We start from the raw sequence: 26,547 nt of genomic DNA, 5'->3' as shown, positions 1-26,547 counted from the left end.
CCTCGTGCGCCGAGACGTCACCATCGCCGCCGCCGGCGCTCTCCCGCTCCCGCCCCTGCCTAACATCCTCCCGGGCCTTCCCGCCGTCCCGTCCGCCCTGGGCGGCGTGCTGGCAGGCCAGCCGGCCCTACCCGGCGCGAGCCTCAAACCCGGCGCCGGAATGCCGAATCTGCTGCCCGGCCTGCCCATCCCGGGCGTCTCGGTGCCCAGCATCCTCAACGCGCTGCCGACCGGTGCCGTGGCCGGGATTCCTGTCGTCGGTGGGCTTCTCGGTGGAGGAGCTACCCCCGCCGCCGGCTTGGTGGGCGGCCTCCCGCTCGTGGGCGGGGCGGCTGCGGCCGACTTGCCGCTTCCTACTGCGGCACTGGGCTCGCTGAGGTGGTGGTGCGGGTGGCCTTGGTAGTCTGCTTCCTACCAGCGCTCTAACGTACCTCACAAATGGTCTCCCGGAGCTATTCTCTGCAATCGCAGCCACAATAGTTGCGATTTTGCTGAGCCTTTTCAGATTAGATCTCACTAGCCTCCTTAGCTCTTCAGCACCAATCCCCGGCCTTGTAGCTCAGGATCTCCCGAGCCTCCTCCCTGCGCTTCCCACAGGCGGCTTGCCCGTCTCTGCGCCATCCTCACCCATCCCAACTGGCGGTCAACATGGTGTTAGCAGCCTCCCTAGCACTAGTGGCCTCTCTGTTGTTGGCAGTCTTCCCCTTGGCAGTCTTCCAGGTGCTGGAGCTCTCCCTGTTGGAGCTCTCCCCGGCGTTGGTAGTCTTCCTAGTACTAGCGGTCTTCCTGTCGTTGATAGTATCTCCGCTGGTAGTCTTCCGGGCCCCGGGGCTCTTCCAGGCGTCGGAAGTCTTCCTAGCACAAACGGCCTCCCCATTGTTGGCGGCCTCCCAGGCGCCTGGGCTCTGACAGGTGCTGGAAGTCTTCCCGTGGTCGGAAGTCTTCCCAATACTAGTGGTCTACCGGTTGTTGGCAGCCTTCCAGGTGTTGGGGCTCTCCGGGGCGCTAGAAGTCTTCCCAGTACTAGCGGCCTTCCTATTGTTGAAAGTCCCTCAGGCGCTGGAGGTCTCCCAGGCCTCGAGAGTCTTCCTAGAACTGGTGGCCTTCTCGTTGTTGGCGGCCTCGCTAGAATTGGTAGCCTTCCTGGTCTTGGCTCTCTCCCACTCCCTGGCGCTGCCACATCTCCATCTCCATCGGACCTAACAGGGCTACTATCATCCATTACACATAACCTCTCTATTCCCTTCACCATCGGCTCTGTCATATCTAGCATCACCTCTATCCTCCCCGGCGTCGTCCCGAGCTTCCTCTTCCAGCTCCCCGTGGTGCAACATGCAGGGCCAATGTTAGCAGCCCTGGAGCTTTTGCCATCCTTGGATCCGTCCAAGTTCGGCAGCATCGCTGATCTAGGATCAATTTCTGCGCTTCAATCCACAGCCTCTGGTGTCTCACCGTCGGACGTGAGTCTTATCAAGCCGCTCGCCCAATCCAACAAATTTGGTCATTACAGCCTTGACGATGGCCGAGAACTTACTAACCTTACCCGGCGCTACGTCAACCCTCAAGGCTTCAGCTGCGGCTATAGCGTTAAACTCTCTAGGCATAAATATCCCAAATATTACGCTGCCGTAAGCAGGCATTATGAAATTGTTCACAAACGAAGGAAAAGAATGTAGGCGCAGAAAAGCGTAGCTGGTTTGTAGAAGATGAATAATAGAAGTAGGCGTTTTTATTCATTCTAGGAAATGGGAAAATGGACCAAATTGCATCACGGTAGATTTTCTTTTCGCTTTCCCGGCCTTTGGGATTCAAGACCGGTGTTTGGAAAATATGATTTAGGTAGTTTAGTCCAACAACGAAATATGAAAATTTCTGCTTGCCCAAATTCCTTTACTGCCTTTATGAGAAGTCGGTTCAATTGGGGAGTTGTTGCTGATGATAGAAACCTACCTAGCGAATGCTCAAGAGCAGCTCCATTTCATCGCTAAAACATAATAGAAAAGGAGCCTTGGCGCGCAGGATAGTGATGTCCAACCAACTCCGTAGGGATTCCGCTTATACTTGTCGATACCATTCCTATCATCTAGTGCTTGTCTATACAAAGCTGTGATGCCCCAGTAGCTCTGCAATTGTCCTAACAAACGCAGAGCCATGGTGCCTCAGCCTGCATCCTCCCACCAACAAAGCAGCAAATGCATGGGTGGGCGGTGGCTGAGCCTACAGGGACTTCCCAATGCTTCGATTTTGGGGCCAGCCTGACGGCGAGGCTTTCATCCTATATTTCCTTTATATAAGTCTCGTCGCTGCAGACTTACAGCTAAACCTCCCGCAATCCTCCATAATATGGATCCAGCAATCCCTGCCGTAGCGGTCGACGCGACGACGCTGAACGCAGCAGCGCCCGCCAATGTTCTTCCAGCAACTTTTGATGGGAGCCGGCTTCATCCATTGTCTTCCATGAAACGTGGAAGAGATGAAATCAGTAATGATTTGCCTCACGGATTCCCGAAAACAGTAGGAGCAAGTCAGGAAGCAAATCGTGGAAAACGCAGCAAGCGTAATTTCAGAACGGACTCGTTAAACCTCCCTCCGCGACATGTCATTGTACATCAAGTCTCGTGCTTTGGAGGCGACAATCACACCCAGCACTCATCTCAGTCGCAGTATCTTGATGTTCCTAGATTATTTGCAGGAGACAGCAAGGCAAATGCCCTTAGAGGCAAAAGACATTTTCCGAACCTCGAAGACTATCTAGAGAGTAACCCAGACATCAGCTTCATTGTTTACAGATCCTACAGCTGCAATGAGTATCATGAAGCAGTAAAAGGTGATTTTGACCGCCTTCAAATTCCACAGATCGATCCCGCCGTCATATCACAGCTTAGAGCGTACTTCTTTGCTCTAAAACGGGACGGCAAGGCTGCCTCACCGAACGTCGAAGAAATACGGATCGTCTCCAAAGACCTTCAAGATGCCATGGGCACAATGGAGTCCCTTCACCCGGATCAATTTGGGACTTGGGATCCCCAAAGGGACATGAGAGCCCCATACCTCCAGCTATATCATTGTCGGTCGCTCATGGACGATTATGCCACCCTGCCCTCTGGTGACCTGAGCCAGACACACCAGGACCACATCCGTACGTTATTTAACTACGTAATAGCCTCATACGGAGAAGAATATCAAGAAGCGGATGATCTTTTTGAGAGTGGGCTTGTAAACCAGTATCATTTTCCGAAACTATTTGGCCCAAACGAGATCGTGGTCACGGTGGCTAATAACCAACCCTCAGCTTATATCTCCGAGATCTGTCCTGACCTAGAGGATGAACACCTCGAGTTGAATTGCTGGTCTTGGGATTTCGACGGACTCTTCCGAAAGGAGAAGAGCAACCTTTCTGTGCAATGGCCTCGAGATTCTGATACTGTTCCAATCTCCTCGTTAAGGGTGTATCCCCTAAGATATGATCGGTCCGGTCTGGAAGAGAGGCTAAGGGACCGTGGTAAGCAATTTTGGGCGTGCCGAAAGCGAAACTTCGTCAGTTATAAATCTCCGAATCCAACTTTCGAAGTACAAGCCGTAAGACTTGCTGCTCTCATACATCAAATTAAGCTAACGCTAGGATTTTCAAGACAAATCCAAGATACATGGTAGATATAGCGACGTATCGGACGATGCATTCCGACGATTCTTTACAACGTAATGATCTCGGAGAACACTTGATGGATCTCGACGATCCGCCGGAAGACCCATTTGTCCTATTGCTTCCTGCAAATATCCGTGGATATGGATTCCATGATAAGAAATGGAGTAAGTTCTTACCTCAAGGCTCAAAATTCATTCTAATAAATCATTTAGAAAACTTATCCGTTGAGCATATGCGTCCAATTCAGTGGAACATAGACGCGTTCGAACGTCGCCTCGTCCTGAAACCACAGAAGAAAGAACTGATCAAAGCACTGATCACCGTTCATATTGCTACTAGCAGTACCACAACGACGGACATCATCGAAGGAAAGGGTAAAGGCCTCATTATCCTTTTACACGGGGGACCGGGAACAGGTAAGACGCTCACAGCCGAGAGCGTGGCCGAACTTGCACAGAGGCCTCTTTACAGAGTCACCTGCGGCGACATTGGGACCGACCCAGAGGGTGTAGAGAAGTATTTGGAATCGGTACTCTACATTGGGACCATCTGGGGCTGTGTGGTCCTCCTCGATGAAGCCGATGTCTTCCTCGAGGAGCGCACACAAACAGATTTGCAACGTAATGCATTGGTATCCGTATTTCTCCGTGTTTTAGAATACTATGAAGGCATCCTTATCCTTACATCCAATCGCGTCGGCACATTCGATGAAGCGTTCAAGTCTCGAGTACAGCTCGCAATTCATTATCCATCATTGGATGAGAAAGGGCGATGGGAGGTTTGGAGGAACTTTATAAACTCCCTCAAAGTAGAAGGCGAAGATATCAATCATGAAGAATTGAAGGAGAAAACTGACGTGTTGGCTCACCACAAATTGAATGGAAGACAAATCAGAAACACGGTCAATACAGCCAGGCAGTTGGCTCGATTTAGAAAAGAGACTGTTTCTTACGCCCACTTCGACCAGGCTATTGATGTAGCGAACGAATTTGAGGAATATGTTGTCAAAACCCATGGGCATACCGACGAGGAGTGGAATAGGGAGCAGAGGACCAGGTACTAAAAATGTTGTACTTGCACTATTCTAAACGGAGAGTTTCGGTTCAACGAGGGACAGAATCGAGATTACAGCATCTCAACGTTTCACTAATTTTCTAGACTACGCTAGGGATGCAGCAGTTAACATTTATTCTTCTCTAAGTATTACTGCTTTATTACATCAAGCCTACCGGTGGACTGTCAATATCTTTTACTTTTGCAAGGACTACAGTCGCGGAGAATAATCACCGGTTAAGGCCCGAGCTCCCCACAAAAGAAGCCATTCAGTGTATTAACCTTCACAACTATTTGCATTTAAGGTTGTAGCCTTGGGCCGAGATTTTAGTACTCTTGATACTTAGAAATTGAAGACTCTTCTTTCCTGCTATTAAGTAGCCTAGCTCTCAGCGTCTAGAGATCCATGCTAGTAGGATAGCAGTTCCCACCGGTAGCAGTCTGAGCCTGCCCTGTTGGTGGTAGCCTTGCATTTCTTCGCCCATCTAACTAGGCTAATAGATTTGGACGAGACTACAATAACAGTTAGCTGGCACACTATATCAGGATACAGCGTGGGTAGAGCAGATCCGGTTGGCTGGGTCGCCTCTCGCATACCCGTTTCACGCCTCGAGTCTCCTCATAATGTTGGCATCATCGGAATGGGAGAGCTTGTTTCCCATATCGTGAGCATGTCTCTCTTCGAAATGCTGGAGAAGGTCGTGTAAGGAGTCGAGCGTGAGACTACAGCATGTGAAGTCCTTCATGAAATTCGCCTCCAGGTAGGAGGATGAGTAGTACGAGACTGACAGACTGAATGCAAGAAATGTTCCTGCCATCACGATGCTATTATACGCGGCGTGCATATCTGAAGCCCTACATGTACTTAGCTCAACTCTCATACGCCATTCCATCATGTGACGTACGGATCGCGGTTATCCGATAAGGCCTTCTTGGAGATCCTCACGAGATGACACAAATAAACCTGATCTATCTTTAAGTAGCAACGTCGCATGGTTACGGTATGCTCCTATGCTAGTTCAGCCGTGTGCAAAGCCTAATACACTCGATCTTTTACTCCCTAAAATCCTTGGTCGATCTGCAATTGCGCTGAGACGAGCCTTGTTTCGGGCTCGCTCATCCTTAGTCATATCCTCGGAGATTGTGTATTTTATGTACAATACTGGCTTTGTCTCCTTGAATATCCCGGCAGCGCCTGTTTCGTAAGTTCCGCTTGGAAGGTGCTGGCGGATGGGCGTGAAAGGTTTAATCTGCCGGTGAATAATCTTATGCGCCCGGACGTTGCCACGCTGAGCAAAAGCCTTGCCACAGATGTCGCAGTTGTATGGTCGCCCTCTAGTATGTCTTCGTTCATGTGTCTGGATGAAATGAGATAAAGTGATAAGAGTTAACGCATACACGACTGACCTTTAGGTTACCAAACTGCAAAAATCGTTGGCCGCATGATGGCTCTTTACATAGCTAAACCATAATATTAACCGTTTTCGTCCTAAGCAGAGGGTTTTGATTAACTCACAAAAGGTTTTACTCCGGTGTGTGCACGTGTATGAATCTCGAGGTGTGTCTTTTGGTAGAAACTCTTATAGCAGTCTGGCATATTACACTGGTATCTTCTCTTTAATTTATGGCTCCCTTTTGTATTCTCTGGGGCGTTTCTGCTTGTCTTTACCATTTCGTAAGCAATAGGTGCTTTATATCCAATAACAGGTTGTTGCTGGGGCAGTACCTTACTGGGTTGCTGCTGTCGTTGCTGAGCTGGTTTTGGTTTGGCCCGGATGGCCTTTACCAAGGTGTCCACATCTGTTAAAGAGATGATGCCACTATTGGATTCTCCGGAGCTAGATTGCTTATAGTCCTCTAGGTAATTCAAGTTGTTAAATATTTGGCTTAGTTGGACACGCGAGTTCGCTTCAGCCTTTACTGGTGGATTCCTCTCCATTATGGGAAATCTGTTACGGGTCCCTCTCACAGTTAACAAGTTACCAACTTCCAGAAGTCTATCAGCCTCTGCGCCATGGTTGACATATCCTGAGCCATTATCATAATACCCCTCTCTATCGCCACCAAGATCTGTTATGATATTACGGGACGGCACTACAGGGACACCTAACGGATTTTTGGAAACACTCAGTCGAATTTCGCCTTTGATACTGTTATGAAGCGGAGAACCATAAATCTCAGATAAGGCCTTGGTCGCAAATGGCTTCTGGAAGTCGTCGTTCTTAGATCTTTTCCCAGGATTGAGCAGTACTCTATCATCTTTATACGAACGGTTACCCAAGACTCGGGCTAGGCTGGTAAGGTCAATACAACGATTCTTTCTCTTGTGCTCATCTCTTGCTAAGGCAAACCCAACGTCCACCTCTGAAGTTCTTTTGCGCTGCAATTGGTGCTGAGAAGCGGATGGTAAAACATCTAAACGAGTACGGACTATTACGGAAAAGCTAGACTCGGCTTTTTGTGCTCCTCGAACCGGATTAAGTGACTCCAGGGCTGCATCGACATCCTTCACATCATATGCATTAGAAGAGCGTCTTCTGGGCATGATCATTTCGCGCTGCGGCTGGGTACCACGTGGTCAAGTAGTCTTGGTAGCCTCTGAAGCGGCTGGATGTCTTTCGGTACCTGCCGAACCAAGTTCCGCGGTCTTGAACAGTTGTAGATCGTAAATGCTCATGAATGGAGCGGCGGTCACCGCGTTGCGAGTACGGATCGTGAAACAAACACCTCCCTTGGGTGATATAGGGCGGCACCAAAGCGCATGAGATTGTTTGATAGAGGTGACGATGTGAGTTGTGTTGGAATTGCGACACAGCCCCCGCCGACTGATGCCCTGCTCAGCCACTACACATCATGTCGTGGTGTGATAGCCCTACCTCTGCAGCTCGCTTAGGTACTCAACATACCGGTTCGAGACACTAGCAGAAACGCTCGAGCAAGGTATTCTGGTACGATTCAGAACAGCTATTGAGGCCTTTTAAATGTTTTTAACCCTTCATCGCTCTATCCAATTGCTGTAGAGCGCTTGGAAGAAGGACAGTATAGAATACAACCCTTGAATGAAATATCAAGACTTTGAGGTCGTTCGCATCATTTATATCATTAATACTAAAACATATCCAAGATGTCAGGAATTCGTTTTAATCCGAGGAAGACCTGGCCAGATTGGAATCGAGAAATTAAACAGAATCATCCTAAATCTCTGACCCCCAGCCATAGTTGTGTTCTGATTTACCATATATTTGTTCTAAAGAACCATGTTTCTCGCGGCTAGCATAAGAGGCCGATCTTGAATAGTGCAGAGGCGGGACTTCATGTAAGTCTCCTCATCTTTTGTTATATCTTGCGAGATCGTGTATGTGATGCACAACTTGGAAGACTGGGGAAATTTTGTGTGCTCCAAACGCCTCGAGACGAACTGAAGGCTTCTCTGAAGCGAACCCCGACCCTTCAGCTTGTGCCTGGTAATACTTCTTTCGCTGCCGCGAATCATGGCTACGCAGAGATCAGTAAACTGAGACTACAAAGCTAAAGACCAAAGAGATTGACGTACGTAACTTGCTCATTTCTAAGGTGTTTCCGCTGCTGACGCTGCCTGATCTCATTATCATTTGTGGAAGGTTGGATAAGCACATCAATGGGGCTTGTCTCTAGTGATATATGGAATTGAGCATTCCTCTTTTTTACACTACCATGTTGCATGCCCTGTAACACCTGTGGCTCACTTCGAGCTTGCATCTGTGTCAGAGGAACAGTTTGCGAAACCATTCGAGCTTGCGGAGCTTGTCCTCCAGGTTGAGCATTGGGAGCCGCGCCAGCGTTGTTAGATTGCGGTGGGATCCTCTGGCCATTCATGTTCTGCTGTTGGAGCAGGAGGTCCTGTGCATGCATGGCTTGGGGTAACAGCAACTCGCCAGTATCGATATTCGGTGCTAGTGCAGGGTTCCGACTGGTCCATTCTTTGAGCTGTACCCATGTCTTTACTCCTTCTTGAAGCGCTGCTTGAGCTGTGCCAACCAGGTCCAGGCTGGCCAGGTTAGGACCGGCCTGAAGCATAGAATCCGATGTAGCTGGCTCGCTCTCCCTCTCCTCCCTCTCCTCGTCGTCCGCCTCGGAACCGGAGTCTGAATTTAATGCTCTTTCGCTGACAAGTCTTGCAATATCAGGTCGGTTTGGGTGTGGGAGTGATGGAGGAGGCGTCGCATGATCGAAACCCTCAATACCGGGGAGTCGAGTAGTTTGATTTGCAGCAGGTTGAGAGGAAAATGATAGATAAGGAGCATCTTGTGTCTCATAATAACTTAGACTACTCGTAGCTGGCCGAGGACCAAGGCTGGTGTAAGTTCCGGGATGCCAGGTGCGACGTCTCCAATCAGCCTCGGCCGCATTTGAGTCTCTTCGTGATTCAGTGAAGATGGAACTTGTTGGACTGGCGAAGAGACTGTTATTTTGAGAAAATATGGACGACGTAGATGACGGCAAAGGACTAATATATGGTTGTGGGAATGTGCTAGGTCCTTGAGGTCCTTGGAACGGGTTGTCACCTGATGGCACCGAGAGTCGCCGTCCAGGTGTCCTGCTTCCCCATGTCAAAGATCGTGGTACAGTGGAGATGGGCGACTGCAGGCCAGATGGGAGTCTGGGGCTGCCTGTGCCAGCGGAGATTGTGGCCGAAGCCGGCGCCGTAATGCCACTTGGAGATTTATTCCCATAAGTCTGGTATGACGGCCCTAGACTGCCCATTAGTGGGAGGGATGTACGTGACATACGGATTGAAGTGATCCGATAAGGCCTTCTTTTGGAGATCCTTACGAGATGACACAGAGAAACCTGATCTATCTTTAAGCAGCAACGCCCCATAGTTACGGTGTGCTTCTATGCTAGTTCGGCCGTGTGCAAAGCCTAATACACTCGATCTTTTACCCCCTAAAACCCTTGGTTGATCTGCAATAGCGCTGAGAAGAGCCTTGTTTCGGGCTTGCTCGCCCTTTGTCATATCCTCGGAGATTGTGTATTTTATACACAATACTTTTACGGCGCCGTTGATGGAGGGACGGCGGATGGAGGAGGCGCGGGAGTTGTTTGTGGTGGGAGCGGCAGAGCGAGCGTAAAGTTCTTCCTCATGCTTGATACGTGCAGCTTCCTCGTCCCATTCTTTCCGGCTTTTTAGTAATTTCGACTCGAATTTCCTTTCATTATCAGGTCGGTTTGGGTTCATAAAATTGATCAGGACAATGTCGCCTGGGTTAGGTCGGGTGTTGCGCCGATTAGGTTTCTTTCGTTTCTTCAAGGAGTGGGGACTGACGTTCTCAGGGCTCGCTATAATTTGCTGTGGAATGAATGGCGGAGGCGACGGGGAGGGGGTTGCATTTACACGTACAGCTTTGAGGCCAGGCGAATGAGGATAAGTGTCGTCCGACTCGTAATTAGACATCCGCCGGCTTGCTGTGAGAGGTGAGGCAAGCCTAGCCTCTGTATATACAGGCAAGTTAGGCCAAAGCCGTCGGCCGCCAGGAAAGAGTCCCGAAGTATTTGCTTGAGTGAGCGGAGCCTGCACAAAACTCAAGTCGCTAGAAATCTGGGTAAGGCCCGTTTGAAAACCTTGCGGATTCATTGGCGTGCCAGACCGGCCCATTTGTGGTTGGTTTCCGGGAAAACCAGGAGTTTGATTGGCATTATCTGCGCATTACAGCGCGGAACTGTTCGTCAAAAACATTCGTCAGTTGCTGTTGCGACAAATTTATGACTAGCACTTGGCATTCGCACACCTAGATGGACCTTGCTTGACTGGCTAAGCTTTTTTGACAACGAGTTTTACCAGTGCAAGGAATAAGAAAGTTCCAAAAGTATACACAAAGCAGTGTGTTTGAATCAACGAATTTTAGCTGGCCGTGGAATGGGTCTTTGTCTCGTCACTATAAGGTGGCTGTGCAGTTCGGTGGCCAACGCCCCTCGAATTTCAGATGCCAATTGATCCAACCAAAATCTCTCGAGCTCTCTGGCAAGGCGGATTTTTGTACAGCCCCAATTATGTATTCCTCTCTAGGGCCTTCATACAAGGGGGCAACCTGAGCGGGCCAACCGCGCTCCCTGCTAGTTTTAGTGGCGTTATAGCCGTGTGTACACTATTTTCATAGGATATCATTATAATGCCACTAAAACTAGCAGGGAGCGCAGTTGGCCCGCTCAGGTAGCCCCCTTGTAGTACTCATTAGCTCATGTCGAATACTCCACGCTGAGTAGCCTCGGCTCCATAGTTTCCTAGGCGCTTTTTGAAGTTGCAGACATAGTTCACTTTGAAGAAGGTAATCAAGGAACCTCCACGCTAGACCTCAACCCATTCCTCATGGACTCTTCATTCGATTTAAAGGGGGCATCTATTTCTTAGATTTTATTGTTCCATGAGTGTTGGTTGAGCTATGAGCACCAATACAAAATCTATAGACGGAATACCCGCTCTCGTATTACAGGGCAGCATTACTGCAAGTTATAGACCAGTTTCTGGGCCAGGGTACGATACGTTGAGCTTGAAACGTCAGGCACACTAGGTTTGCTGTTAACTGCATTCAGGCCGAGAGATATCGCACAAGAAGCCTACGATGATGCAATTGAGTACCTCAAGAAGGAGCTCCGAGGAAATGACAAGGCGCACCAATTACTCCAGGCCGGCACCTCTATCCATGATGTCCGCGACATAGTTGAGAAAGCGGAAGTGAAATACAGGGAATCACCAAATAAAGGGAAAGGTGTGCGATGTTGGCTCCGAAGATTCTCGGCAACAACCATGTACTATGGAAAGGTTTTAGACATGCTGGCCCAGCATCATCCCGAATATGTAGCATTGGCTTGGGGGACCGTCAAGCTTGTTCTCACAGTAAGGCCGGTATCATTTCTTTGCTATTTTATTTTACAAGAGCTGATATCTCTTGATGCAGGGAATCCTCAATCATGCCACCCTCGTCTCTCAGCTCTCCCAAGCTCTCGCCAAAATCGGCGAGGCCTTACAGCAAACAAAGTTAAGCGCTGAGCTGTATCAGACAGATAACATGAGAGAGGCAATAGCAAGGCTATACGCGCACATTCTGTTGTTCTTCCAGCAAGCTGTTAGGTGGTACACCATGGGCCCCGCTGGAAGGGCATTCTCCTCTATTTTCAAGCCATTTGATCTCGATTACAAAGACACTGTTGAACAAATTAGGCTTTGTTCACAGACTATCAACGATATATCGAATGCTGGTAGTCGAGCTGAGATTCGGGATATCCACATTACCATCCAGATGCAGAATCGGCAATTGCAAGAAAGGGATAAGAAGCTTCATGGGATGCAGCTGCAGTTGAAAGAGATACAGAACAAGATCGACAGCTCTGCTAGCCAAGTCCTACAAGTTGCCACAAGTAAGCCGCCTACCAATAGAGTACCAAGGCCACAAAGGTCGTTTGCCAATTGTTGGTTTTGTCAAGCCAAGTAGAATATATGTTGGGCACCTTTATCGAAGACCCTCATTGAGCAATACGCTCTACTTGAAATGCCAAAACCATCTCAGGTCTGACGGCTTTTGGTGCTACACTAGCTCTCCTTTCTCGAAATCTTGGACTGGCATGCTAAACATTACGTAGGTCATAAAGCCATTACGGAAAGCATTCACATAGATGTTAGCGACATGAAGCCGCGCATCTGCGACATCCAATTCTCCAAAATATTAGATGTTTTGACACCGAAGCGATGCCCAGAAGAAATGTTGCAAAGAGCCCAATCACTAGCCAAACGAGGTCGCTCATTGAGCACTCCAATCAAAGATTCAGCAAGTCTCCTCCGCAGTCTCAGCTGCTGGGTATCAGGAGAAGGATCATCTCTTTTTGTTGTTAGAGTCGGGCCACGTGCCGAAGCAAAGGCTAAAGGGTTTGCGGCAGATGTCATCGACCTACTTCTGCCAACCCCGTACGGCGTTATCTGGAGCCTCTCCCAACTCAGGTCTCATAATAGCACGACCTCAATGAAAGATCTTCTCAAGTCCCTTATCTTCCAGGCTCTCCGGTACGATCAAAGCCTACTTTCCAATCACCTAGATCAGATGAACATTGCCAAGTTTCAGACCGACCACACAGAGTCTGAGTGGGCTTGTCTGCTCTCTATGATCTTCTCAAAGCTATCGAAATGCTTTATTGTTATCGAAACAGAAGACCTTTTCCAGATGCACCGACGTGATATAGAATGGGCTAGAAGTTTCCTCGAGCTTTTCCAAAGGCTTGTCGACCATGCCGAAAGCTCTGGAAGCATGCTTAAGATCCTCGTCATAAGCTATGGCACCACTCTCCCAGAATTGCGGAGTACGTCGACAAAGCAGAATCGGATTGTATCTTCGCTCCGGCGGCCACCGCCAGTTCCACCGCGCCTGAGACGACCGATGACTCGTACTAGAGGGAAACGTCCAGGGTGGCAGCACCTGCAACCGAAATTTTGACACCATCTTGCGGTTATGTCCGCATTGAATTCTGTGTGAACGGCGCTATGGTAAAGGACAAAGTCTTGGAGTGACATCCAGGCCCTTAGATTTCGGAGCCGCGCATTCCTGAAGGTTTATCTCTGGAAGCTAGACTAAACTATTGTACATCACGCTTTGTTGGTATGGAAGTTTTCGCGGTCACGAAAGCTGGGTAACATTGCAAGCATATCTAGGGGATATGCTAATATGGCAATCCAATGTTGGTATTGTGGGCACGTACTCTCTTGCAGCTGATGGACTGACCTATTTTATTCCTAGTTGCTCTAGAAGTAATCTATTATTCCACTCTGGAAAACGTAACTTCAAAGCGGCAGAGCGGTACATTGCTAATACCGAGGATATTTTCTTCGGTCGGAAGAGTTGTACCGAGTTCCTAGGCCAGGACACTTGCTATATCCATTCTCGCGCATCTGTAGGGAGGGTGGATGTAGAGACGAGGCACCACAAAGCTGTTCCAGCATGCGGAAAGGGGATAGATTGCCTCGACGCCTGACCTGGTCGAGCCATGGCTTAAGATAGAACTGGATGAGGGCTAGTTCAAGTTTAATGGAGACGCATATCTGAGTACTAGAAGAATAATGCAGATTTCGTGAGGTTATCTATTACACAATCCGATAGTTGAGAATTCCTCTTATATTGACTCCCGCAATGCTTCTAGAAACCTCTCTTGAGAATAGACTCCTAGAACAGATCCTCTTCCTTCACGTTCTCTCCTCTCCTTCCCGCTAGATATATTCTCTCGCTTTCGTACACCCCTAGATATAACCCACTCCCCAACATCGTCCACACTCCCCTCAATGCGCCGCCCCGCCACAGTCCCTTAACGCCTTTTTCAGCAACGATCTCACGCCCGATCGCGATTGCGCTCTTCCTCCATTTCTTCCCAAATGACGCCAGCGGGCTCAGTGCGGTAGCCGCACTCGCCACACCCTCCTTCCCGCTCTTGACAGTCTTCCCAAACGCATCGACTAAACCATTCGACCCGCTTTTCTCAGGCTTGCTGGCGCTCGCCTCCGAAGCGGCATTCTCAGCCGCTGCGAGCATGACCCGCGTTTTCACCATATCCGCAGGCGTCGCTGTGACGGTGGCGATGGCGCCAGCGGTGCTGGCACTCGCCACCGTAACCAGCCCGCTTTTCTGCCAACGTCCCTGTTCTCACGCCTCCCCTCTCCCGGTGTGTCTTTGTGGCTTCTTTCAGCCGCTTGAATATCGGGACTGCAGTGCTGTGAAGGGTAGGTTACGTCCCGCGAGTGCGGTGTAGCCGCGCCAGAGGGCGGACGGGTTGGAGCGGAATTTGGCGAGGGTTTGCAGGGTCGCATTGGTCTCTGGGGCGAGTGTGGATGATGTGGAGGAGGGGGTGGTGTCGACCATTTGCGCATTTTGTTTGATTACCTCAGCTGGGGTGAGGATGGCGCAGGAGACCAGTTCGGCGGTTGAAGAGGCCGCGGCATGAAGGATGGGGAGAGGTATGAGGCCATTGGGTGACGAAGAGGTGGCTGGATTGATGTGGGTAAGGAGCGACTTGGTCCGTTCGTATGTAGTGAAGAATACTCCTGCTGGGGTGATTAGGATTGGGCCGGATATATGAATAGAGTATGGGGTATACATGATGGTAACGTCGCTATTATGGCGCTGCCCACGCCTTGATAGAGGCCACGGAATAGCGCGGGCTTGTTGACTGCTTTTGTTGCGGCATTGGTATATGGGCGCGTGTAGTCTGGAGATTGAATGCGCGTCTTGAGAGTATCAAGAGGGTATGCTAGGAGGTCGACGGTGAATGTTGCGATGGCGCCGGCCTGCGAGTTTGATTTAGCGCAATTGGTCTGTTATTGAGGAATTAAGGACCTACTAGAAGGATGTCGGTATTTGTGTTGCCCGACATAGGGGACAAACGTGAACGAGGGGTGATAGTTTCATGTGCAGGTTCGGGTGTTAGAAAGTGTAATCAATAAGGGACGTAACGTCATAGCTCATGGGTCTGTCAACACCCCACGTGCACGGGCAGTTTTGGGGCAGGGTTTGGAGACGTACATCTAACAATAAGGTGACAGGAGAGTACTCCCAAGAGCGAATAGAGCTCCTACACTGCCTTGGCATCCTGTTCTCCTACAGGAGCTTTGGCTTATTGGACAATGTGCAATACTTGTGACTTTCAATTGGATCTTGGGCAGATTGCTTCGTCATCATTTCAACACGTCAAATCGATGAGTTGGCACAATCAATCAGGGGATCCCGGCAACGGGAGTGGGATGGGTTGAAATCTGGCCGCAGAGCAGAGTGGACAGGTGGGATAACAGGTTGACATTGGATTGTTTGCACGTGTTCGAAAATGTGTCTAGAAGACTGAACACTTCTTCGAGAAGCAGTGGTCAGCGGAGAGGATTGACCGGATCCTTACCGGCAGCCAATAACGGTTGAGTCACTGATGGGGCTGTCGAGGCGGAGTCCCCTCAGCTCGCACGGCTAAGTGAACTGTGGCACGGCACGCGGGGCTTACGGCGGGAGCTGCGACAGACGAGGAAGAGAAAGAGAGCGTCATACGTCAGGGGTTGGATTTTCACCGCTAGACCGTCTATTCTGGTACCTATCATTCGCTCCTCGAGTTTGGCATAATTCAGAGGAGCACCTCGCATGCTTGCTTGCCAACTTGCGCATGACATCACCCCAGCAGACACGCCCCGCAAAACTCAAGGCCCTCCTCGTTGCCTTTCCGGCAACCACCACTTCTAAACGCACTTACTCACCAGCCTCATAGCTGTGCCGAGTTCTCCCTATTCACCGGTGTCAGCCTCTTTCCTGCACTGATTAAATACCCTCTCGTGTCCTCTACCAGCCCTCCACATCCCCCCTTTTATCACTTCGTTTCGTCTTTCGCTCCACCATCATTCTTCGTTGACCTACCCACTTCGTCAGCGCGCGAAGCTACTCCGCCCTACCTCATCGAATAAACCGTATGTTTTAATTTTTGTGCTATTCGATCTACTGACCTCAACATGATGCTAACCATCGTAATTTTATTTAGATCGAGCGAATCCGACTGCCCCGAAACTACCTCGAATTACTACCTCTTTCACCCGTCACCAGGGCTAAACCACAATCATGTCTGAATACGGCTACGATGACCGCCCTCGACGACACGGGTCGCGTCGCACCCGTGAGAGAGAGCCCGAATATGTTGCAGAGACCACGTATGTCGAGCGCGGAACCAAGGGCGCGCCTGTCCGTGACTTAGTCTACCGTACGCGCGAAGACAGCATCGAAGACATTCCTCGAGATTTCCCACCTCCCGGTGCAGAGTATCGTCAAACCAGATACCGCGAGGCCTATCAGCCAAAACGTGCCCGCTCAGTCGGTCGTCGCGATTACGACGATCGGTCTGATTACGCCTATGCTCGCTCTGACCGTGAACGTGGCCGTTATGACGATCGCGGTGGCTACCATTCTGATGACTTCGACAAGTCTCGCCACCGCCGCAAGTCCGTCGTTGATTCTCTAAAGGACTTGGGCGAAGGCCTTGGTCTTGGAAGCGTTATCGGAGCTGTCGCCGGTCGTCGTTCCCGAAGCAGGAGCCGCGATAGGTCACGTCACCGCAGAGGCAGCGATCGGTACGACCGCCGCTACAGTTCAGACGAGCACGACCGGAGCAGGAGCCGTGGCGGTGGTCGCCACAAAACAGAAAAGAAATGGGAACAAGCTGCAAAGGCAGCAATTGTTGCCGGAGCCGTCGAAGCTTTCCGTAGCCGCAAAGAACCCGGTCCCTGGACTGGCGAAAAAGGCCAACGCATTGCAACTGCTGCCCTGGGTGCCGCTGGTATCGACAGTATTGTAGACAGGGATCCTAGTCGCAAGTCAAAGCGTCATGTTGCCGAATCCGCCATTGGTGGCCTGATCGCCACCCGTCTCGCGAATGGAGCTCGCTCACAATCTCGAGGCCGAGACGGATCTCGATCTCGATCCCGATCCCGATCTCGAAGTGGTCGCTCACGATCCGGATCTATCTTTGGCCGCAAACGCTCTCAGTCCCGTGGGCGTGGAGGCGGAGGCAATACTCTTAGAGATGTTGCTGGCGCTGGCGCCGTACTTGCAGCCGGTAAAGCCATTTACGACCGCGTTCGCTCAAAGTCACGATCCAAGCGCGATCGCTCTCGTAGTGTCTCAAGCGAAGATAGTTATGTGCCCTCACGTGGACGCAACTACACTAAGAATCGAAGTGGTGACGACTACAACGATGGACCACGAGGCGGTAGGAACCGCAGTGGAGACAAGAAGAGGGATAGCAGTATAGACTCGGAATCAACGACGGATATGGAAAATAGGCGCAAGAAGTTACGAGGTAAGGAACTCATTACTGCCGGGTTGGCTACTGTTGCGACCATTCACGCCGCGCACGGTGTCTATTCGTCTATGGTAGCGTCGGAAAAGAGGCGTAGGCTTGTAGGAGAGGGTGAGATGTCGCCCGAGGAAGCGCGTAAGCGCAAGTCGAAGAATATGCTTCAGGACGCGGCAGCCGTTGGCATCGCCGCGCTAGGCATCAAGAGCGCGTTCTCTGAGTGGAAAGAAATGAACGAGCAGCGTCATGTTGTCCATGAATTAGAAGCGAAGCGACGAAAACGTAGAAAGCAACGCGAAAGGCGCGAGAGAGAGGCCCGGCAGAATGCTTTTGGAATGAATGGCTTGGCTAACCAGTATTCTGCGTACCATGTAGCTCAACCGTATCCTACATATGCGGACGCGAACCCTTACTCGGCCGGCGTTCCCCCGCCGCCAATTGGGGCCCCCCCAGCAAGATATTAAACTGTTTTGTTTGATATCTGGCTCTTGGTGCGCACTTTGTCGTTCCATTTATCAGATTCAGGAGTTGATATGATGCCTGCTTGGTTAGTTATACCTCAAGCTGGATACTAACGGATCCACTTGTGGCACGCTTATATTTGAGAGGACTGTTTTTTTTGTTGACTCTTCTTCCCTTTGTAAGGTTTTACGACGAGTTGGAGCGGTTATGAGAGTCGGCAACTGATCAAGGACTGTTGTAGCAGCGAACCCATGTGTTTCTCTAAGAGCTTTTGGTTATGGCGATTATAATAAACTCAAAGTGCTAAACGACTTTTGCATGGAAAGTGAGGGGGTGGGATGAGGAAATTGGGCTCTGTTTTATTTATTTCTTCTACTAAACTTAATGAATTGACGAGGTTATGAATAGAATGTTTCTCTTAGCAACCATTCCTTAACTCTCCATTCTTATGATTCTGATGTAAGGATGTCGATGACAAGTACATGATGGTTGTAACTCTGAATTTGGTAACCTAACGTCACTGCCAGCTAGGCTGGATTAGGAGCAGACCCACCACTTATATTACAGTAAGTGACAACCCAGGTATAGTTTGGCCATATATGTTCGGAACCCCTGGTAGCAGAATGATATTACTATTTCAGTACGACGGGCCAGTTGTTTCAATGAGGTCCACTACAGCAGCTAGGCAGTCAATATCATTTACTTTCGAAGGTATTCCGCTACGCCAAAAGCTAACTATATATATTGATGATAAAGTGTGTAAAAACTACAGTTTTGTAAGACCATGTCATGCAAACCATGGCTACCTTACACACCCCTCTTCACGTGACGAGGCTGATGGCTGATAGGGACGTCGAGGCTGGAATCGTCTCAACTTTCACTACGACGCAGAGTGCCAGATACTCTGGCTATCGTTTCCTCACTGCGCCCCGTTATTATTTATTGGTATTTCGAATATTAGCGTTATCAACAATTCCTCGTTACTCTTAACTTACCGCTATGGGTCGTTTTGTTCAATCTTCTCAAGTGATCTTATATTGTCGCAATCATTCATCCAAACACCAGAATCAGTCTCGATGGAACCACAGGAATTGATCGTATCCAAAGATGTGCCGGCTGGACAGACCCACGAAATCTACACCGACCTCGACAGTGGGCGACGTGAAACCCGACTGATTTCTATTTTGCCAGGGAATTGGAACGATGAAATAAGTTGCAAACTTACAGTTGCAGCTCTTGACAGTTGACCAAAGTACTACGCTCTTTCGTACGCGTGGGGTGATCCAAACCTCACGGGACCGATTATCATCAATGGCGTTAGGAGACAGGCGATTATCTCCCTGGAGTCTGCCCTCCGCCGCCTTAGGGAGATTGTTGAACCGGCATCATGATATGGATTGATGCTCTTTGCACCAACCAAGAAGATGGTGTGGAGCGATCCCAGCAGGTTGGTATGATGGGTGACATATACCGCTTGACTCAGGAGGCGCTGATCTAGATCGGTAAAGAGGAAGCGGAACTGCGATTTCACGGACTATTATATTACCAAGATGCAGAATATCTCAAGTAGGCCGGATCGCCTAGGCTAGGTTGGCCTTGAGAAATTGGACGTATTTCTGGAAGAAAATAGACTTCCATTTCCCTCGACTTTCCCTATGCCTCTGTCCCAGAATTCTAGAGCGAACGGCCTATCTAGAGCATGCGAGGCACTTCATATGTTGGCAGACGATCGGTATCTGTATGAATTGCCCTTTTACCAAGTCGGCTCAGACTCAAAACTGGAGTTCTCGCCATCCTGGCATGCTGTCCTCCAAAGGTAGGTTAACCACTTGTGCCAACCTTGGTGGAAGAGAATGTGGACGCTTTAGGAAGCAGTCCTGGCGCCAAAAGCAACGGTAATGTGCGGAGCTTTTCTGGAGCCTCTCGAGACTTATTTGAGGGCCGCCTTCACGTTCAAACGTCATTACAGTCGCTTGCCCTGCTGCATAAAGTAGTTCAAGTATTTCACTAGAGAAATCTACGCTCTGCGTGAAATTTCCGACTTTGCATGCGTTATTTTCACTCTCCGTCCGGATTACGTTTGTGATGGCGAATTTAAGCCTACTCATTTGTGGGACGTCCTATACCAAGCAAGATTCCGAGAAACTAGTGAGCTTCCTGATAGGATATATGGCGTTCTAGGTTTAGTGAATAGCTGGGCCGGCGCGAATCCAATAGTTCCGGATTACTCCCTGCCAGTTGCTGAGGTGTTTTGCCGGGCCGCGCTGGTAATCATCCAGAACACAGGAACATTGGATCCGCTATATCTGAAGACTGAGAGTCCAGGCACGCCGGCTCAAGAGCACCCATCACGGATTCCTTACATGTCCAAGGCATCGGACTTCAAATATAACAGACATTTGTGGGTTTTTTTTGCGGCTTCTAAACACTCTGAGCTCAACGTGATGCGATGCAAAAATGGAGTACTCACAGTCACTGGATTCAAGGTAGATATTATTGTCTCCACTGGCGAGAAGCTTGAAGAGGGGGACGAGCTTTTCAAGATTGCAAAATCCGCTCGTCTTGCACATCGAGAAATTGATTCAGAAGACCTTTAGTACACTTTAACGATGGGCGCCCTGGTCGACCAAAGGCTACGTCGTGCCCGTCCTGATAATATTGCAGGGCTTAGATCCGCCATTATCCTATACTCTGACTATCCGGAAATTTGTCAAGCAGGCAAACATTCTGATGATCAGCCAAGCCACTTCAAGTTTAGGTTGGAAAACTTTTACCGCTATAGTCATAAAATTACAGCAATTCGTAAGACCCAATTTTTTGTCACTGACGAAGGTGATGGGAATGGGTCCTTTGACGACCCGTCCTGGTGATTTGGTATTTATGCTCCGTGGAGGTTCAATACCGTTCGTACTTCGTCACTTAGGTCAGCGACCTGAGGTATACCTCCTGAAGAATTCGGCAGCGATTTGCTACTCTTGTCGGGTGTTGCTGTATTCACGGCATTATGAACGGCGAGATCATGGATCGACACGATATCGATGAGCAGATAGTGCGCCTTCTTTGATCGATGCGTGTGAAATGTATTTTCCCCTTCCTGTCATTTTCTCTTATTTATGATTTGGAAATCATTGCATAGCTGTTTTACACTATGAACACCATGATAGAAGTGTAGCGTTTCTGTTCCGCTTAGGCAGAAGAATTCACGGGTCCCGGTGGAACGCAACGGCAGCGACCTAGAGAGAGTCACATTTGCAATATCCTATGAGTTGCCTTCCCCAGAATACCATCTCGAGCTGATCAAACGCCGGCGCAATGCTCCTCTTATAATCGATCCGTTGTCTTTAACACCTGATCTAATGCAAATGCAAAGGCCATACCTCAGAAACACCAACAAAGCTCATGAAATATCGTCGGTATCATCCCATCCTAATGCATCATAAATCGATTTTTCCTCCCTTTTTCCTTGCGAGTCGTCCGAAGTAGAAGTTATCAGCGTTGCAGTGACAGTAGTTGCTCCTGTACTAGCCGGTTTAACTAGCGTAGTGAATATATTGGCTCCAGGAGATTTGGCGCCAATTGTGAAAGTTGAGGTAGTAACAGAAGCGGTAGCTTTGACACGAGTATCAAAAATAGGGGGAGATTTGACACCAGTAATGGCTGCTACAACTGTAGAGGTCCCCATCTTTACTGGTGTTGCAAAGATAGTAGAAGATTTGATGCCCTGTGTATCTGTATCTAACCTACGAGCTCGCGGTTTCGAAGGTGTTTGGAAGATTGTTGTATCCGCACTGGTTTCTTCAGAAAGTGACGAGCAGGTACTACGGCCTAAGAGAGAAAAGTGGCGATGCGTGCCGGCTTCCGTGAGTTTCTCTAGCTGACCAGCGTCTGTACAAAAGGAAGCAGTCTTCCCAGATCCTCTAGATGGGGTTTCTGCCACGCCTTGACCATTTCTTAGCCGTGAGGTACTGCAAGGGTCGGTTCCTGGAACAAAAGACGGTGGAGGCTGGACAGCTGAAGACGGGACACGGAAGTTGCTGGACGGTGGCACGAGGTCTCCCTGTCCTGCTCTAATGAAAGGAGTGTAATGATGGATAGGTGTTTCCTGTCCAATATCTTTTGACCTTCTTACGCGCTTGGGAGTTGCAGTCACTTGGACAGTCTGTAAAGCCTTGCGATTGGGGTTTGCTGTTTCTGTAGATTTACGTTGAAGATTAGTGTCGCGTACCGTTCATTGTAGGGTATTAACTTACTTTTCAATCGACCAACTATCCCTAAGCCCCTTCTCTCGACTTCATCAACATACCCACCAACCGCTGCTCCGCGATTGGGCTTTTTCAATGTTGAGATAGCCTCCTTCAATTCATCCTCGACTCTCTTTTTCCGCTTGAGCTTGGCTTCAGTAGCCGCTGATTTTGTACTAAAATCAACCTCTCGCTGGCTTAAGCGTTTAAACTGCGATAGAGCCTGCCTGTTAGAGGCTGTGGATGGACTGCGCTGGAATGGAATTGCTGAAAGAGGCACCTCACTGCCTTCGCGCTTTAAGCCAGGGATGAGAGCTGGGTCGGTAGCAGAGCGGTGAAATGAAGGCGTGGGTTGTTGAGAAGTCTGCTTTGTTGTGTCGGTAGAAGTCCTTCCCAAAGTTCGACGGGATTTCTTGGAATCGGGTTCTCCTGGCTCCCCTGATTTTCGGGAGGCTATGGGGGGTTTAGTCACTTTCCGCTTTGCAGGCGATGTAGCGACGGGGCCACCAAGCTTTTTGTTGATCGAAGCAGCTTGTTCTGGGAGCCTGCTCATGTAGCTATAAATTTGTAAGCATCTGCAGGCTACTTAGAGAGAAAGAGCTTACAAGGGAATGATCACTTCTATACAAAAGTTCCGTAGCCGATCGCCGTTAGCCGCTTTAGTTGAGTTGGTGTCTAGCGCTTCGCCATGATTTGATGGCTTCGCTTGAAAGAAAACACTTTCATCTTGTTCCACCGACTGCCAAATACACAACTTGTCCAGCAGTAAGTCAATAAGTAGCTTTATATCCTGGAGCTTCTTTGGTTTCCTCTTCTTAGATTTTGCTTCAGGATCTTTCCGCGCCTGGCTCTCATCATGCTTTCCATCATGCTCCGGCTGAGGTACCTTGTACGCTGGCAAAGCTTCCAACGCCAATATCTCTAGCATAAGAATGAGCTGCGCCAGCGTTTCGCGTATTCGCAAGTCGCCAATTCGCCTTTTGAGGCGCTCTTCGCCTGTCTCTTCTCCGTACCTTTGGGGAATTGAGATGTCCGATAGCCACCATTTCCTTACATACTGTTCCTCATAAGGATACATCCCATCTTTACTAAGCTTTATCTTTCTCGCTTTCCCTTTCTTTGTTTTTGCGGAGCTAATCTTGTCACAGACCTCATCATCTGACATGGACCTCGGTGGTACAGCTTTAACTATTTTAGGGAGCTTCTCTCTGTATTTTTTGTCCATGGATGAGTGAGCAAGTAGTATGGATCGAAGGAAGGAAGTAAGCTCGTATACTGAAAGGCAAGTTGTCTCAGTGTATTTAAAAGCAGCACGAACTCGAGATATAGGACCTTTAGCGAAGTATGCTAGTGAAGTTTTGGATAAATACAGCGCCTCGAGATACTGGTTGACGAGATTTTCGCAGATTTGCGGTCCTGAGAGCGGTTCTTCGGCGGGTATTGGTGCATGTTCCCTAGGGATATCTTGCGTTTCCTCTGGCAAAGTTCCTGTGCTGGGATGCTCCTGATCTACGGACAGTGTAGGAACTGATTGGACATTTGTAGGGCGCAACATTGATACTCGAAGACGTTTCGGCGGCTGTTTATCCGGCTCTGGAATTCCATTACCGTCTAACGCTGCCTGGTGCCACCATTCTCTGGCATTTTGAGAGACGAGATTTCGCTGAAGGGTCGTAACAGTATAGTTTTGAGAGGACATATACAAATTAGAGATATCTCTTTCTTTCAGCCAGCTTGCAAGCTTGCATAATCCATATATGTCTTTCTGAACGCGTTCAACGGCGTACATAGACTTATCAGTCTCATATCGTGCAACGAGCACTTTCGGTGACTCAGCTCCGTTTTCAGGTCCATTGTCTCGCTCTAGTATTTCGATATGTGCAGAAAAGAGGCGGCTGGACGGAAAATCTGACGAGCTTGCAGTGAGGTCAAGATATGTTAGAGGTAATTGGGATCGTGGGATTAGGTGGATAGGCGTGAATGTGGAGGGTTTCTCGTAAAGAGATTTGGGGCAAGGCTGGCTTGGAGATTAGCAATTGTCTACTAATACGCATCTCAATTTAGCTTACTCGTATCACGAACGGTTTTGGGAACGATTGTGGGTCGATTGTAGTGTCTCTTTTTCGCTTGAGTATTGGAGGTTTCGGACTCTCGTAGGTATTATCGCGCTTTAAAGGCAGTCCCAAGGGTTTAGACAAATTGACAAGTCTAGAATTGGACATAGTAGCTTAACATATAAAGGAAAAGGAGATGTTGAGCTCTCATGGTTTATGGGGGGTCCTGATGCGTGTTTCGACGCGTTCGGTGTCATTATCTCATAAATCAGCAGAGCTGGCACCGATACGAACCATTACGAACCGATAAGATATCGGTTATCGGCAATATATCGGCAATATAATATTGCCAATATTGGGTCAAAATTCAAAATAACCAGCCCTACGCAGCCTTATATTATAATAGAGCCTTATTACTTTATAGAAAAAGCTTTTTATCAAATAAAAAATTAAAAAATTAAAAAAAAATCCTATTATACGATTAGGGTGGCGGAAAATCCAATTAATATTATATTATCTCCTTTGTGCCCTTTCTTCTCATATAACTACTCCTTAAAATTTCTCCTATTCTAAGCTGCATCCTTTCCTATAATATCATATAACGTCCTCCTAAAAATTATCTTAAAGTAGGTCTTCCTTTTTCTAATCTCTTCCGCATTCTAATTACTCTAATATTACTACCATTATTAACGTCTTATTCTAAGTAACCGTATAATAACCTCCTAAAAAGATTCTTTCTAGCTTATTACTTATTAATGGGATTAATAGAATCTTAATTGCCTAGCGCGAAAGCTGTGGCTATTATTTTTACTATATATCCTATAACCACTACTCTAATATAGGCATCTTAATGTTGTATAACGCTGCTTTATTATAGTAATTATTAAATTTATCTTAACTTTAAGGTCGCGTGTGTTTCTACTTTATATTTTAATAAAGTTTCTTAAACTAATTTAGAGGCTAGGCCTAATTACTTAAAAAATTAGCTGGTTTCTAAAGGCTATTATATAATTAAGAGAAGAATTAATTCTCTTAGTGGAATTTCTCCTAAAGGCTCTAGACTTTAAGTTTATAGGCGATATATAGATTAATAGGATTATTATCTATATCCTTAAGCCAGGTTATATAATATTCTAAATAAAGAATATAAGCCGCAGTATAGTAAGGTAATTAATCTAGCTTTAAAGTATAGAAGTTAAACTTAGCCTTTATATATTTAATTTAATTTTTAAGCTATTAGTTTTCTTTCTGCTTAAATTAGTAAAAGCAATTAATATTATTATACGATATACTAAAGAGATTTTAAGATATTCCCTAATAATCTTAATAACTTTAAGAACCCGTTTAATTATTACTTATTAACCTTTAAGAAATAGAGTCGCACTCTTAAAAATAAAGAGAAATTGCTCTATTATACGACAGAGAGTAATATTAGAAGGAGTAAGCTTATTTCTTTTATTAATCGTACCCTTATAAATATGCGCTTTAGTATAGTTCTAAAGCGCATTAAGAACTTCCGTCTTAAGTGTAATATAAAGTATACGGAACTAGCTATTCCATCTTATATAATTACCTAAGGGGATTAACTTTCTAGAAAGTGCTTTAAACTTATTTATATGATTAGGTAAGGCATAGATATAGACGATAAGATTATAGATCTTTTCCATAATACCTATCTTCGCTCTTATTAAATTTGCTCTCTCTTTTTAGCGTTTATTATTTAACTCTTCTCCTAATTTATCTTCTCTATTGTATAATTCTATAAGTTGCTCTTCGCTATTATTAGTAAAAAGAAAAGCTTTAGTAATAAGATTAAGGATATAGCCTATACAGCGGAGCCGTTAGAAGGTCTAATTCTAGTTAATTTAATTCTCTATACTAAGATAAGTTACTATTATATAATAAAGCGTATTATTTATAGTGGAATTATTGCTAATAAGGACGCTAATATTTCCTATAATTCTATAATCTTTAAGGACGGGGCGAAGGGTTTCCTATTAATTTAAACTACTATAGCCATATACCGTATAAAGGGCAATTAAGATATTTTAAAAGCGATCCTAGGCATTAATAAAGCTGGCGTAAATTATAAGTAAAAGGTTATAACTTAGTAAGGTCTAGATATTAACAGTAAGATAGATACTTATTTATAATAATTAAAGCCTTTTTTATATAATATCTTTTACTTATGGAAACTAAGCCCCCACCCTCTACTTAATTGTGTTATAAGATATTGGCATAAATATACAGCCCTACG

The 26,547-nt window shown here is 47.6% G+C and overlaps 9 protein-coding genes across 9 annotated transcripts; 4 read left to right on the top strand and 5 right to left on the bottom strand.

Moving 5' to 3' along the window:
• Positions 1-324: 324 nt before the first annotated feature.
• K441DRAFT_365061 (uncharacterized protein) lies at positions 325-1,497 on the bottom strand. Its single transcript, XM_067641412.1, has one exon. The coding sequence runs from the start codon at positions 1,397-1,399 to the stop codon at positions 644-646; it is 756 nt and encodes a 251-aa protein (XP_067507065.1). The 5' UTR covers positions 1,400-1,497; the 3' UTR covers positions 325-643.
• A 1,251-nt stretch (positions 1,498-2,748) lies between these two features.
• K441DRAFT_440577 (uncharacterized protein) lies at positions 2,749-3,582 on the top strand (the record flags this gene model as incomplete). The annotated part of the gene is made up of 1 exon (XM_067641670.1): positions 2,749-3,582. A coding segment is annotated over one exon (834 nt), but the record flags the coding sequence as incomplete, so codon positions are not given.
• A 47-nt stretch (positions 3,583-3,629) lies between these two features.
• K441DRAFT_743112 (P-loop containing nucleoside triphosphate hydrolase protein) lies at positions 3,630-5,146 on the top strand. The gene is made up of 2 exons (XM_067654398.1): positions 3,630-3,810; positions 3,859-5,146. The coding sequence occupies exons 1-2, from the start codon at positions 3,648-3,650 to the stop codon at positions 4,707-4,709; spliced, it is 1,014 nt and encodes a 337-aa protein (XP_067507063.1). The 5' UTR covers positions 3,630-3,647; the 3' UTR covers positions 4,710-5,146.
• Positions 5,147-5,718: 572 nt separating this feature from the next.
• K441DRAFT_546672 (uncharacterized protein) lies at positions 5,719-6,371 on the bottom strand (the record flags this gene model as incomplete). The annotated part of the gene is made up of 3 exons (XM_067642877.1): positions 5,719-6,057; positions 6,107-6,160; positions 6,216-6,371. The coding sequence occupies 3 exons, from the start codon at positions 6,369-6,371 to the stop codon at positions 5,719-5,721; spliced, it is 549 nt and encodes a 182-aa protein (XP_067507062.1).
• A 1,266-nt stretch (positions 6,372-7,637) lies between these two features.
• Positions 7,638-9,762, bottom strand: K441DRAFT_365005 (uncharacterized protein). Its single transcript, XM_067641411.1, has 2 exons — positions 8,253-9,762; positions 7,638-8,194 (listed from the first exon to the last, which is right to left on the bottom strand). The coding sequence occupies exons 1-2, from the start codon at positions 9,557-9,559 to the stop codon at positions 8,026-8,028; spliced, it is 1,476 nt and encodes a 491-aa protein (XP_067507061.1). The 5' UTR covers positions 9,560-9,762; the 3' UTR covers positions 7,638-8,025.
• A 1,356-nt stretch (positions 9,763-11,118) lies between these two features.
• Positions 11,119-13,522, top strand: K441DRAFT_703775 (uncharacterized protein; the record flags this gene model as incomplete). Its single annotated transcript, XM_067653496.1, has 4 exons — positions 11,119-11,210; positions 11,270-11,573; positions 11,635-12,094; positions 12,317-13,522. 4 exons carry the CDS (start codon positions 11,119-11,121, stop codon positions 13,159-13,161), a joined length of 1,701 nt encoding a protein of 566 aa, XP_067507060.1. The 3' UTR covers positions 13,162-13,522.
• A 362-nt stretch (positions 13,523-13,884) lies between these two features.
• K441DRAFT_703774 (mitochondrial carrier) lies at positions 13,885-15,332 on the bottom strand (the record flags this gene model as incomplete). The annotated part of the gene is made up of 4 exons (XM_067653495.1): positions 15,053-15,332; positions 14,810-14,999; positions 14,420-14,759; positions 13,885-14,335 (listed from the first exon to the last, which is right to left on the bottom strand). Exons 1-4 carry the CDS (start codon positions 15,083-15,085, stop codon positions 13,885-13,887), a joined length of 1,014 nt encoding a protein of 337 aa, XP_067507059.1. The 5' UTR covers positions 15,086-15,332.
• Positions 15,333-16,095: 763 nt separating this feature from the next.
• Positions 16,096-18,359, top strand: K441DRAFT_364913 (uncharacterized protein). Its single transcript, XM_067641410.1, has 4 exons — positions 16,096-16,154; positions 16,226-18,024; positions 18,086-18,173; positions 18,240-18,359. The coding sequence occupies exon 2, from the start codon at positions 16,303-16,305 to the stop codon at positions 17,995-17,997; it is 1,695 nt and encodes a 564-aa protein (XP_067507058.1). The 5' UTR covers positions 16,096-16,154; positions 16,226-16,302; the 3' UTR covers positions 17,998-18,024; positions 18,086-18,173; positions 18,240-18,359.
• Positions 18,360-21,047: 2,688 nt separating this feature from the next.
• Positions 21,048-24,534, bottom strand: K441DRAFT_694122 (uncharacterized protein). Its single transcript, XM_067652700.1, has 4 exons — positions 24,306-24,534; positions 22,842-24,253; positions 22,246-22,793; positions 21,048-22,186 (listed from the first exon to the last, which is right to left on the bottom strand). The coding sequence occupies exons 1-4, from the start codon at positions 24,456-24,458 to the stop codon at positions 21,393-21,395; spliced, it is 2,907 nt and encodes a 968-aa protein (XP_067507057.1). The 5' UTR covers positions 24,459-24,534; the 3' UTR covers positions 21,048-21,392.
• Between the last annotated feature and the right edge of the window lie 2,013 nt (positions 24,535-26,547).

The sequence above is a fragment of the Cenococcum geophilum genome, assembly GCF_001692895.1.
Source record: "Cenococcum geophilum 1.58 unplaced genomic scaffold K441scaffold_9, whole genome shotgun sequence".
Classification (NCBI taxonomy): Eukaryota; Fungi; Ascomycota; class Dothideomycetes; order Gloniales; family Gloniaceae; genus Cenococcum; species Cenococcum geophilum.
Note: the sequence above shows the minus strand (reverse complement) of the source record. Positions and strands in the feature narration are given on the sequence as shown.